The sequence below is a fragment of the Athene cunicularia genome, unplaced genomic scaffold, assembly GCF_003259725.1.
Source record: "Athene cunicularia isolate RWA unplaced genomic scaffold, athCun1 SCF_3, whole genome shotgun sequence".
Classification (NCBI taxonomy): Eukaryota; Metazoa; Chordata; class Aves; order Strigiformes; family Strigidae; genus Athene; species Athene cunicularia.
Genome location: NW_020799377.1, coordinates 488,802 through 502,981, shown reverse-complemented (window position 1 = coordinate 502,981; position 14,180 = coordinate 488,802). Strand labels below are relative to the sequence as shown.

At 43.8% G+C, this 14,180-nt stretch overlaps 1 protein-coding gene across 1 annotated transcript in view; it reads right to left on the bottom strand.

Moving 5' to 3' along the window:
- SFMBT2 (Scm like with four mbt domains 2) overlaps window positions 1-14,180 on the bottom strand; it is a 112,226-nt gene that overhangs the window by 49,058 nt on the left and 48,988 nt on the right. Inside the window, exons 7-8 of the mRNA XM_026867362.1 lie at window positions 2,521-2,622; window positions 1,734-1,881 (exon numbers count right to left, since the gene is read on the bottom strand). Coding sequence (XP_026723163.1) covers window positions 1,734-1,881; window positions 2,521-2,622 — 250 coding nt within the window. The remainder of the gene's footprint in view (window positions 1-1,733; window positions 1,882-2,520; window positions 2,623-14,180) is intronic.

Genomic DNA, 14,180 nt, shown 5'->3' with positions numbered 1-14,180 from the left:
TTTTTTTTTTTTTTTTTTGGTGGTTTGACATTTTTTTGTCGTTTTGTTTGGCTGTTGGTTTTCTTTTTTTTTAAAAAAAAAAAAAAAAGAAATCATTCTGATGTCTGATTATATTTCAGTGACTCAAACAGCATGTCTAACGATGGAAGAGGTTTTTGACACCGAAAGGTGCTAAAATGCAGTTTGGGCATGCAGTCCTCATACACAGAGTAAGAAATACAGCAGTACGTAGCATGAATCTAGCTGTCACTTACTTCGTGCCTTTTTAATAGCTTCCCTCCAGGACTTCTGACCTGACAGCAGGAAGGAAACTCTATTTTCATCAGAGGAATGAGGGAAGACTTTCTACACCTTCTTAGGAGCCCAGGTGGACCCCAGTCACCAGATAACTACTTGCCCCTTAGACCTTACTGGCCAAGTTGAGAAGTATCTGTATGACATTTCCAAAAATTCTGGCACCTAAAAGTGAATTTGCATGCACATGACCCATGAAAAAAAAAAAAAAAAATCATCTCAGACAGGCTTTGTGCCAGCTTGGATTAGAAATTATTAGGCCATGACCCTGTAAAAAGAAATGTCTGACCTATGGTCTGCTTTAATTAATTAGCTGGTCTGGGGGAAGCTGCATGTGAATTCAGGGTGGAAAAACCAAAACATTCTGCTTACTTTCATTTTTAGCAACTTTTCAGGTCAGTGTCAGTGAGCACTTTACACAGGCATTATCATTACACCTGGACTTGAGCAGGAGGGAGCTGAAGTATCCAGACGGCACATCCATTTCAGTAAAAGCAACAGACTAATCATGGATGCACCGTATGCAGCTGCACGCACAGGACTTTGGTGGGAATTTCAAATTTCATGTGCTGAAGTGACACTCTGGATATACACAGGAGGACTCTGAATCTGGTAGGGAATAACCTGGGTTGAGCAGCAGCAGCATACTTTTTCCAAATTTAAGACAAATCTGCACGTGCGAAATTTAGTGGGATTTTTTTTTTTTTTTTGAGGCATTTCTTTTTCTCCCAAGCAACACCAATTTCTGGCTAAGGGTCAACATCCCAGTCAGCTTAAAAAAAAAAATAAATCTAAAATTCCAGAGAACCAACATATTTTGCAAGCGAAGAAATATGGCTGAGGCACTGCAGGTGGCTGTCTGAAATTGCAAGTAATTAACTGCACTGCTACAAAGTTGGGAAATAGCACCATCGGAGGCTGTTTCTCCTGGCTCCGACCTAAACACTGCTTGCAATTTGTCTTCACTGCGGATTTTTTTTGAGACAGCTAAGGAAATGTCTCAACACTCCTGGGCAGGCAGCTGCGAGTTTAGTTTAGAGGTTCAGATTTAGGAGCCTCGCTTGGCCTCTGCGTTGTACCAAGGTGGATGCTATAGTGAGATGCCTGATTTGCCTCTAGATACAACTTTTAACGGTCCTTTTCCTCCTTACACACACAAAGCATTGCTAAGATGCACTCCACAGGAATTCACTAGGCTTTGGTGTGGCCTGCTTCCGACTACAAAGCACATGGACATCCATCCACCCACAAGACACGTTTGCAAAGATGTTCATGGGCTGGTATGAACCAGAACAGACCCAGTGACTCAACAGAGCTACTCTGGCTTGAGACACTCAGGGTGATGCTCTGCAGCGAACAGCATCACTGTTTTAAGGGCACTAATAACAAGTAAAATCCCTTCAAAGGAAACCTGAGAATCACCGAGAAGGAATACGAACCCTTGGGAGGTGTGAGATTGACTCCGTTTTTAAGGCACCACTGTATTGGCAAGATCCCTAAGGAATCCGCATGGCAAAGCATTGAGATTTTGCTGGGTTCAGATCTCAGGTCATCAATGGTCACTTGTAAATAATGATTGTTAAAAACCTAAGGGGTAAAAGAGAAAAAAATCAGAAGTTAAATTTGCTGTAACATTACAAAACATGGAAAGCTGAAACAGACCGACCCTGAAATCAAAGTACCCTGAAAATAACCTGCTCTCACCTAATACTTCTCCACAAAGTATTTCTACCAAAGAGATCAAAGCCTGAGTTTTAGGGATGGGCAAGCTGAGACAAAGGAAAGTGCTGGGGTTCAGGACCGCTCAGTGTGCTCACAGCCGAGCAGGGACTGGAGGAGATCCTAGAGACCCCAGACGCTTCCTCTCTCTTGCCTTTGAGAGTGTGGATTAAATATCCAACTACCCCTCTTCTTCCAGCTGTTTTATTTCAAGTTTCCCAGGAGGAAAAGACAGGGGAGGCAGGGATAAAGGAGGGATCCCCTTTTTCCTGCATGGAAGTGGTAGATAGACACGTTCCCCATGGGATCTAAGTGCATATATAGTCACCTGGTGATGCCCGTTGAACAGAAACTTTCCAATAATAAGGATTAATATGGATTTTAAACATTTTTCTTAATGTGTTCTACAGCCAATTAAGCAACACTCTGGAGTTTTCCTAAATGTGGTGGAAATCCGTAAGAGGATCCTAATCAGGCACTTTTCAGCTCTCCTTTCTGGGAGCTCACCTTGGTCACTGATGCAGGACAGATATGAAATGGCTCCCTCATATTCACTGCCTCCAGCTTCATCCCCACAGTGAAGAAGTGGTTTCTCAAATCAGCATGGTCCTGCGGGAAGAGATAGGGAAGAGGAACACACAGCGTGTCAGCACCATCCACCGAGGAGAGGTTGATACATTTGAAAAATCTATTTTACATGCGTCACCTAGGTTATTACCGGATTGACTCCCAGCTCCAACTGGGCACTCCTGGTCTATGTTCTTTTCACGCCAGCAAGAGAGGGGACAGCCTGGCTCCTAGAGCAGAGATCTGCAGGAGCAAGCCCATCATATCTAAAGCACAGTGTGCTTCCATCTCATCAGCAGCATCTAGCTTGAACTTAGTCAACAAGGAGATCACGCTTGAACTTAGTCAACAAGGAGATCACGCAAATGAGAACAACCCTGAGCACTGGCTACTTGAAAATCTCCCCTGGGCAGAGCCTCTTTACCTCTGGCAGTCACTACCATCTGAGAGCAACTTAGAGGTCCAGAGGTGTCAGGACTCAACCTAAGCTCCCCCAGAACATTAGTGCAAACAGCTCAGGATGGCCCCAGTTTACCCTGATGGATGTCCAGCTCCTACCGGGTGCCAAAATAAAGACCCAGGCTAGTTTTGATGTGCTGCAAGATGGAAAGGTCTTTTCTTCAGCCAGGAGACTAAAGGTGCACTAAGGTCCAGACAATGAACTCGTATCCAAAGTGAGGACTACAAGAGAGCATGCTGGTGGGAAGACAAGCAGCTGTGTTCGGGGACATGCCCACCACAACACTCACCCAGGATCAAACCTGGATGCACCCAGAGGGCTGCACACAGCAGCTTTGGGGATGGCAGCAGGATGCAGTCCTGAAATTCAGAAGCAACCCAGGTTCGACTCCCTGATCTGCCACCAATTTAGTGTTTAACTTCTATCAAATTACTCCATCTCTATGACCCCTGTCTAATAGCTGTACAAACCAGTACTCTAGTTCCAGAGTAACGATCGTATTTTGTGTTTATTCAAGAAAGAAGTCCTACAGTATTTCTAAACCATCGGTGCATTAGCCAATACAAGCACAAAAATAGATGATGTTATATTTAACACACATATCCACACGACTCCAAAATTAGATAGCAAGCTTTCTTCACGTATAAGTCGTTAGCAATGCCATTCCCATCTACATTCACTGCTACATGTTGTATTCTTGTTCTAAAATGATTTTCTATTGATCCAAACTTGTGTGTCATTGTGTTCTTTCCCCAAGAACTGTCTTCACTTGTAAACTTAACAAGTTCTATTTTGGGAATCTTATATTCCTGAATGCCATTAGAAATAAGGATTTTTATCCATGCTCCAACCACGGCTAAACGAATTGTCGTCTTCATCTTACCAACTTGCAATGTTATGGAGACTTTCCTGTGAGAACCAAAAAGCAGTCAAAAAAAAAAATCATAATGGATTTAGTCTCACAGCAGAAGTATATACTGATGGGGAAGCTGAGGAAGATTTAGAAATAATGGTTAGTGAACTAATGGCTGAAGAAGCAGACATTCAGAAGTCTGGGTGTGCCGCAGTGTAGCGTTACCTTCAGCCATACTTGCGCTTGCTGGCAGTCACAGGAGACTCATTTCTAGCAACTTTGCACAATGTTTTCATTGAATAAAAGTCTGAATCAAGGACGAGAATCTGGCTCCTTATATCCAGAGGTTGTGCAGTGCCGCAGACTCATCGGACAGATGGGTTATCAAAATTGCCATCTTTAATACTGAAAAGGCTTCAGCTGGGAAGAGATGATGGCTGCAAAAATCAGACCTTGCCAGCACTGAACTTCAAAACTCCAAAGGCAAAAAGTGTCTGGACCGAAGGGCTGCCTCCTCCTGCATGAGGATCCACACCCGGCATCTCTTAATCCTGAGGGTGAGGTTGTAAAGAAAAGGCGACTTTGCAAAATGTACAGCTGGAAGTAAGCTTACTCTGCAGCACCTTCCCGTCAAAAGTACCAGGATTCAACTCACGCCTGTATCCAGCTTCAATACATAACAAGCCAAGATCCACCGAAGTACTTAATCATGTTTATCTTTAAACATGCAAGTAGGTTCATCAACTTTAAGTGATTTGTTGATTGAGACCAAAATATTATTGAGACCAAACCATATTGCTTCTTATTTTTATTCGATTCCACTTCTTTGGTTCTTCTTCTATTTGTTTTGGCCTTTTTCAAAAGGAAAAAATAATAAAGCAGGAAAAAAAAACCAAACAAAAACAACAAAAAAAACCCCACAAACCCAGTAATATTTAAAGCTACTTTACTTCAAACACATATCCCCTTTTCTCCACACACTATGTACCTGAAGATCAAATCTCCCTTCTCATTCAGCGCAACATGTAAGTATCTTCCCCATTAAATTAATTGCAAGAGTGAACTCACAAGGGGAGTTCATGGGCTCTCAGGTACGTCGTCTCCCTTTTGAGGGTCAAAATCCTTTTTGAAGCAGGAACATACATTTGTTTGGAGAAGGACTGCGAAAGCAAAAAGCTTGTCTGTGTTAAATGTCATTTTTGAGATGGAAAAGCTTTCATGGAGAAAAAGCCTTTGTATTGTACCTCTCTGGCAAATGGTCAGGCTCTGGATATTTGATCTTTCTCGTATATTTGCTAAAGAGGCATCAAAATTTACCAAAGCAGGCTTAGATTTCTGCAGCCACAAAAGGAAAAAAAAAGATCCTGATGCCGTTCTCCAGTTCCAGTGCGGGAGTTGTCTCAGCCAACAGGGAATTACTTCGTATTTGGCATATGCTCCTCTTCAGAACTCCAATTAATTTACATAATTTCCAAGAATAGGTTCCACAGAAGTGAAGGCAAAGCTTTTAATTAGTATTAGACTCAAAGTGATACACTGGATAATGAACTGCTCTCTCCTCCCTTTATTCACACTGACAGCAAAGACGCATGTTTAATAAAAGCAGCTACAAGAGGAGGACTGGAGGGGTGAGACTTCACCCTGCTCCACACCAGGCTTTACAGCAGAGCAAAAGAAATACCTGAAATGATTGTGGGTGGCAGAATCCAACCCTTTACCGCTATTTCATGGCGTTCAAAGCCACCTACAAGGATGTCACCAGTCATTATTTTCAAGCAACTTCTCTAAGCCAGTTTCAATTTTCTTTGAAATGGAGATGAATATGCAGAATATTTTCGACCAGTTGGAGGATTTTATAGCCTCGTGCATGGTGAACCTTTACTCCTACTGGCATTCAATGCTTCCCAGCGCCGCTGACCACACAGATTTACACCGGCAGATTGCCTGTCCTGGGGTTCACAAGCCCTGGGTGGGTGACGGAAATACCCTCTGCCTGCTGGAGAGCAAAGTAAACTGGATCGACAACCAACAGGGATGCAGAAGAGTCCCTTACAACAAAGTGAAAAACCACGCCCCAAAACGTACAGTGAATTAGCATGGTACGAGCACCACAGTCACTCATTCAAAGGGTCACAATCTCTAACACGATGGATTACAGCCTGTGACGGCGCTCATGGGTAATGAATGGAAAATTGCATAATCCTCCACTGAATGTCTGTCACTTACAGCCCAAACCCACCAGCAAAAGCCAGGGCTGTCACAGCTCTCACTACAAACCCCAAGAAGCAATTAAACTCAGCCCCACATTCATAGTTTTAGAGCAGTACGCATTTGCAAATTTGCCAGCGTGCACAGGATGCGACCCTCCTGGGTACCCGAAAGCCAGCCCCACTTTGATACGCATCTGCATCATTATCTCTGTCTTTGTGCAGCACGTGCTTCTACAACCCTTCTGCAAAAACACCGCTGGGCTTTGCAACAGCTCGCTGCAACCAGCATCACCTGCAGGGCCGAAAGCTGGAATGTCTGAAGGTCAAATAACAAGTCAGCAACAGTGCTGGGAGGAGAACCAGACTCCTAATTCCCAACCCTCTTCTTTAGGTACTGAGATAGTTGCATAATTTTCTCTTGTAGATAACGAGACACTAGCTGTGGAGGTTTCAAAAATGTCAGGTGACTTGGGAGCCTAAATGTCATTGTGAAAAGAGATCCCCAAATAGATTTACAAAAGTATTCAGACTCTTGAGGATGAAGACAGGCTTTAGGGAAGTACCCGTGTGGGTGAAATGCTTAAATCCTAATAATAAAGTCACTAAGCATTGGCTTTAGATCTTGAACTCAAAGATATACTTCAAAATCATCCTAGTCATTTGCCCTTTCCGGTACATAAATACTTTGCTAAATCTGGCTTCTGAGTATTTCTACTCAGCAAAGGTCATTTAAGTGTAAATAAAGTCAAATTTGTCCATGTCACAAGAGTGGAGCTTGGGTAATTTTAATGCAGAGGGACTTGGCTAAGCTGCTTTTGCCCATGACATTCAGGAAAACCTTACTATGGGCTGGTTACTCGGGTGTGGCCACAAGCCAAAGGAAGGGCATCGCCTTCAGACTGTGAAACGTTCATTTTCAGCCCGTTCTGCACAAGCTACGACAGTACATTTCAAACCCAGCAGCTTACAGAGTGTATAGGTAAGGAGAAAAGGCTCGAAATCGAACTCTAATTTTCAAATACCCTAAACCTGAGGACTCTTTTGGTCCAGGACAGTCAGATCCACACCCTTTACAAGACTGCAACTTTGTGCAAAAGTCAAAACCAAGTCTGAATGAAAAGTTTAGAGGCGGAGTAGGAACACTGAGCAATTAATAAATGATTGACCTGAGTCTCCTTTAATCCTCACCAACTGTACCAGTGTGAACTGTTATTGCCTTCAGTCACATCTCTCCTAGTTTACCCTATTAAAAGACACAGAAGAAGTGGGCCCCATCTGGTATGATTGGAAACATATTATTTGATTCAGGTTTTGTTTTCGAAGAAATCACTTCCCCCAATGTTGTCTCTAATTCTTCAAGAAACTGGCTGCTTCTAACAGCCTAATTTTAATGACAAAGCTCATGTGTGGTAACCAGTCACAAACACAGTAATAGCAGTGGTTAAACTGCCTCTATAGGAATCTGGCATTAGTTTTTTAACTGAGAAAAAAAGTAAGAAACCCTCCCAAACGCAATCCTCTGCATTATTTGCAGATGAATCAGTCTTGTTTGCGATTCATCAACTTCCTTTGCTAAACACAGAGCAATTTTCCCTGAAGACACATTCTCTGCAGGGAGACAGAAATCCCCCAGTAAGACGCAACATGAGCAAATTGTCCCTTGGTTTGACAAGCGCAGCCATGGGAAGACCAAAATGTAGAGATGTGGGGTCGAATGAAGAGGAAAGGGTGCTGGGAAGGAGGGGCTTTAGAGATACCATGACCCTGAAGTAATGAGCACAAGAGCCAGCTATGAACAGCACTACTGAAGAGCCCCTTAAAAACTGCAGATGCTTCTGCCTAGGATCAAATTTAGCCCTACAGATTTTAAGCTCCTCTTGTTGAATAAAAAATAGTTACCATAGAAACAGCAACATTGCAGAGTAGCCGGTCTAAATCCAAATACACCTTCTCCGTATGGCTCGGCCCGCTGCAGATGGCATTAGGGCAAAGATCCCCTCCTACGCGGCGCCTGCTTTGATTCGCCTGCACGGCGGAAGCACGGGCGGCAGAGGTAAAAGAAACAGATATGCATCCACTTGGGGCAGGGGGTTGTGTTTGGTTTGTTGGGGTTTTTTATAACAATTTACAGCATTCAGGACTGCCACACCATTTCACAAGCATTCGCTAATGGATTCTGGTTCTGTCACATGCGCAGGTCCCATTTCACAGGTGGGAAAGTCAAGTGAAAAGGAAAACAGGGGTGGGAACACCTACTTGAGTGCTCAAAGTGAAACCAGCAGTGTCTCTTTTCACACGCCTAAATAAGTGCCTTGGCCATGAAGAGGGACTGAATCTTACAGGCAATTGTTTGGACTGATTCTGCCCTCAGTAATGTCATGGCAGTAACTGCTATTGAGAAATCAACGGGGATTTGTTAGAGGAGAGAGGATCAGAACAAATTCAGTGCACACTGTGGGCTGCAACCACCCTGCAAAACAGCTGTGGACCAAAGCTGGCTTTTGTTTTCTTTGAGAAAAATCATTCATCTTCAGACGGATGGCTTTTAGGTATCACCCACTCACTACACGGGAGCAGACTCTGGTTGTAGGTGCACGTTAGTCCCTCTCAGTGGCAAACACTGCCATGACCAAGGATGCAGAAGCCAAAAGCTCAGGATATCATGCACATACTCCCCCACACTGAGCCTGGATGCAGTAAGTAAACGGGATCAGACCCTTTTGATAACCTCTTACCATCCTACAAGTCCAAGCATGTAACAGAGAAAGAAAACCACACTTGCTAAATGTACAGCCAGAGGGATGAGGAAGGCTGATGGAGCTGGTTCCCAATCAGCCTCTCTGCTCGGCTTGAACTCTCTCTGACATTTCTCTTCCAACCCTGACTTTCTCACAGTGCTGCCAAACAGATCCTCAGGGCATCTCAGACGGAGCTTGGCTTCATTCACCTCCTTGGATCGCTCTCCCCACCCACTTCCTTGCAAAGCCCACAGTCAGGAGGGAGTTGCAGAGACATGAGAATTTTCTCCTGGTCCACAGAGGTACCACCAGACTCCATCTCGTCTGAGTGGCACCTTTGATATCAGAGACATCCCTTGCTCCCAAGAGCCGTGAAGGCAGTGACATTTGTAAGGACCTTTGCGGTATACTCCTAATGATGGTTATTAGGTCTTACAAAGATAAATGGCCTTAACGAGCTGAGACAGGAGCGGGTCAAAAGGCAGCCGAACAACAGAGGAATCAGGACGCTGCGCACGTCTTGAGCCAGGCAAACAGCAGTCAGGGAGAAGGGCTGGTGAGTGCTACGGACGGAGAGGAACAGATGGAGTATAAATAATCTGGCAGCCTGCAAACAACATGGCGACTTGCAGGTTATTAAAGCACAGCGTGTGCATCCAAGGCCAGCCAAGCCACCAGTGCATGAAGGGAGCGCGGGCTGCTTATGTTGGGATTTGGCTTCCAAGCGAAACCAAAAGCATGTTCGTTTTAACCTACTGCATCAGCACGTGCCCATCTATTAGGGGGCTGAAGACATAAAAACCCTGTTGGACTTCAAGTCTAGTCATATAGCCAGGTCAGGATTGTCTCTGAGCAGAAAGTAACGCTTGGGTTTCTCTATCTTACACTTAACTCCTCCAGAATATCAAATAATGGAAGGAAACACCCTAAGACAGCCAAAGGGTTTGTAACTTTTGAGAAATATTGTTCTCCTTTAAAAAAAAAAAAAAAAAATCTGTAAATCAGTCTTGGAGAAATAGTCTGTCTTACTGTTAAAATGCACAATTCATCTGACAGAAAATTGTATTTAGAGGAGGGAAAGGTGTCCTGTTTAATATTAGTCTTCATAGTTTTGAGTGCAGAACTAAAACCACCACTCTGTCCTGAATTTCAGGGGAGAGGTCTTGCCTGGGCGATCAACGGTCCCTCTATCACTCTCCTTAGGAGAGATTTGTCACAACTGATTCCTTTCATGTCATTAGTCTGACCCGTAATGAATACTATTACCGATTACAGGAAACATCCAAAAGCTCCAGTTAAAAATAGGAGCATACTGGGCTGGGCATAATGTAGAGATTTTTTTTGCCAGAGAGAGAAGTTCAAGCTGGAAAAAAAAACAATGACTACTTTAGGAAAGGAAGACCAGAGACAAGAGGAATGGGATGAAAGGATATAAATCAGGAATTGCCACCTGTCTTAGATAACACCTCTCCCTCTTAAGCATCTGTGCTCTTCAAGCAGTTTAAGAGAGTTTGGGTTAGGGATGCGGCTGGTGACAGCTCCATTTGGACCCACTGAATGGCAATCAGAGGAAACTGGGAAAAGGATGCCCATATGCAACATGTATGAAAAGATTATGAGCATCCCAAATCCTGGGTAGAATACAGTTGCCCAAACAGAGGCATCTGGGATGAGCTGACAAACACCTGAGGATCCATGACATCTGCATGGGACTCACAGATGTGGCACAGGAGACCAGGGGAAGCATGATGGGATGTCAGAGAAGATCCCCAGGACTCTATCTGCCTCTCTCTAGGAAACTAAACCATATGACCTGTGTCCAGCATCCATCTTACCCAAGCTACAGGGATTTAAATCTAAAAAAAATGAACTGATTCATAAAAATTAGGGCTAGAAGGTGCTGTGCTTGGAGTCTGGCTTCCTGATGCTAGGCTCTCTCAGAGAGCACCAGCAACACCATCACTGAAGCAAACCACTGAAATTGTCACACCTAATATGAAATCAGGCCCCAGTGATAGTTTGATCACCATTATTCGTACACAGAGCCCTGGCTATTTCCTCAGGTGTCCTCTGAAGCCTCAGCCATCGTTTATAACCAGTACCCAGCCAAGCATGAGGAATCCCTACAGTATCCTGAAATCAGAGCAGAAACAGCAAAGGACACTTCTCCTTGGTTGTGGCTTTCCAAACACTCTTGAAAGTCCTGACTGTGTTCAGTTTTCTCTAAGGATGTTCTCTGAGAAGAACAGAACAAAATAGCAGGTGTGTTGCAAAAAGCTTTTGTGAAGAAAAAAAAAACCAAAACACACTTTATTCCAGGATGTGTGGTTTGCAAAACACTATGTTTAGTAGCTATATAATAGCAGCATTTTCTGGCAGTTGAACATCACGTTCCTTCTCAAAGGATCCTAAAGCATTTTACAAACACTTTCAACATATGGCCAAGTGTGAAACAGCACCAGAAAAAAAAAAAATAAATAAATAAAAAAGAAGATCCTGTTTGCAGCCTCCACCCCCTCCCTGATTTTTGCAGACAGCTCATGTGGTCTGGTGCCCTCTCCTTGGATGCCAAGAGGGGATTGGGGCTGCGCTTTTGAGAAGGGTTTTTAGATCTGCTGCTGAAGACCACCACACACAAGTTCAGCTCTGCCACACTTCTGAGAGTCGGTAATTCAGGCTCAAATCCATGGTTTATGAGGTTTCAAGCAGACTCAGCTCTGTTAGACCAAAACCAAAGAGCTTCACCAGCGATAGCAACAATGGGCTGACAGACCCATAAGAGTAGCCACTTCTCACACTACAAACGTGGATCTGCCTTCCCAGCACTGCCACTTGGGACCAGTTTGATGGCACGTTAGTGGCACTGCCCACAGTCATGCACAGCACAAAGGACAACTTTAATTCAAGCTGTAATCCAGCCAAACGTGCACATGCTTACCCTAGGGACTGCTCATGCCTGGAGAGCAAGCACACACTTAGCTCTCCTCAGTGAGAGATTTCTGTAGGGAAACGTGGAAAATGCGGAATATAATTGCTCGGTATGCAGTTTACCATGTCCGCCAAAGTAAACATTTCCAGCTTTCCAGATCTGTAACAGTTGCCAGCTGTCAAACCCTGTGTTTTATATCTCATCTAACACATGACAGTTACAGTAGCACGGAGCCCCAGGCACCATGTAGAGACAATAGTTCTGTGCTGGGTTTGCAAAAAAACTTTTTAATTTTTTTTTTTTTTTTTAAATAAATTAAAAAGACACCCACTTTTTTTTTTTTTTTTTTTCCCCTGAGATCTGGGATTCTTCCTGAAGGTCCCACAGACAAATATTCATTTATCTCATAAGATCAGACAAGTGTACTCTCAGGTAGTCTCCTAAAGCCTTTCCTTAACTCACGTTTAAGACATTTCTAGAGGAAGACGCGTTCACAGGCACAGACAAGCTCTCATACTTTTCTCCTTAATTAAAAGAGGCACAAGGTGGGGTTGATTCACCCTAAATGGGCAGAATAAAGTGGTGCCCACGCACAAATAATTTATTCAGTCTCCTGCCTTCCCAACACCAGAGCCAGGGGCTTAGTTAATACCTGACACTGAGTTCAGCTCACCTTGAGCCCAGCTTTCATATTACAAATAAAGTCCTATTGACCTAATCTTGCCTTTTTGTCACATATGGCCCCAAAGTAACTCTCCTCTTGGGCCATTCAAGCATTCCAATGTTTTGCATTGTCTTCTAAGAGGAAGCTCCAACCACATGGTATGGCAATTGTGATTTGCTGAATTTAAATTTATGACCCTCATGCAATAATTAAAATAAGCGGGTATAAGTCTGGCATGCTGAGAAGAGGCAGCAAAACAGCTGTTAGTTATAAACTTTTTGGAAAAAAAATGATGTTTTATGAGCCTCATCAGAAACATTCTTCACTCTTTCAGATAGACAGGAATAAAATCTACACATTAGGCATTCTCTATTGTGATTTAATCCCTGCCCCGCACAAAGCATTTTTGATCTTGAAACTGCAAATGCAAACTTTAACAGAGCTGGCGGATTGAAGCGTGGTATGAAATTAATGGCAGAGAATCAAAACTCTCCACACGCCACTCCCATCGCAACACAGGTCTTCTCAAACCAACGTTTGTGCCGAAGCCAATGCACAGATCTTCCCACTTCTCCCAGCCTAGCAGAGCTTTCACATCGCAAGTAAATGAGCCACTGCCTGGGCCATTAGCAAAGCGCTTCTGAATTAATGTTGCTAATTCAAGTGCATCTCAGCTGGGAAAGGAGCCTGGATTCCTCACGGGAAGCTGCTGGAACATCCCTGCAGGAAGGATTAAAGTGGCACCGGGGTTTCATGGCGTGCCAGCCAGGGTGGGACGTCAGTGCCTTCTTTCCATTTAGAATCATAGAATCATTTAGGCTGGGAAAGACCTTTAAGATCATCAGGTCCAACCATAAACCTAACACTGCCAAATCCACCACTAAACCATGTCCCGAAGTGCCACATCTACACATAAACTGCACCAATTGCATGGGTGTTTTGGGATGCCCCAGTGCAACGTTGCTTAAGGGCAAGGAAGGAACTCAGAGAGTCCCCAGGCTGGATGAGCCAACAATGGTGGTGGGGAGGGCCCTGTAGTCTGACAGGTCCCCAGTGAGGAGGTGACACCAGACAGCAGGGCACCACTGTGCTCCAACACACCTCCCCGAGCATCCTCTCGTATGCGCAGCCACGCTGCCCATCACACCACGGCGAGGATGTAACTGTTAGAAACCAGACGGGCACAGCTCGAAATCAGGACTATCTGGAGCCATCATGATTAATAGCAGTGCAGATTTAGATGGGAAATTAAAGCTGGTGCCTCAGGGCTGAAGCACATCTCTAACTATTAAAAACCAGAATGAGAATTAAAAAAAAAAAAAAGAAAAAGAAAAAGAAAAAGACGGGGGAGCAAAATTATCACCCCTTCCACTACAGGTTCATGAAGAAGGTTTCTCTGCCTTGTGGCTTGTGATCAGATGAAAATTTGGGTGCAAGGCTCACAGAAATCTGTCCAGATCATGTCAACTTTTATATTTAGTAGCCTTAAAATTTCATGGTTCTATATGATGCCTTTGCACAGGTCTAATGGAATAAGACACATTAAAAATAATGTTGAAGAAATCCATGCAAATCACCCCCAGCCCCTAGAAAACACTGACTGCAAGAAATCAGTTCTCAGAATGGAAAGTCCATACATAAAACTGCATTTTATACAAACATCTCACTTGTGACCTTTCATGGTGATGTATTAGAGCAATGGCCTTTTCCTGAAAAAGTTTAACATAAGCTGCTAAACACTGCATG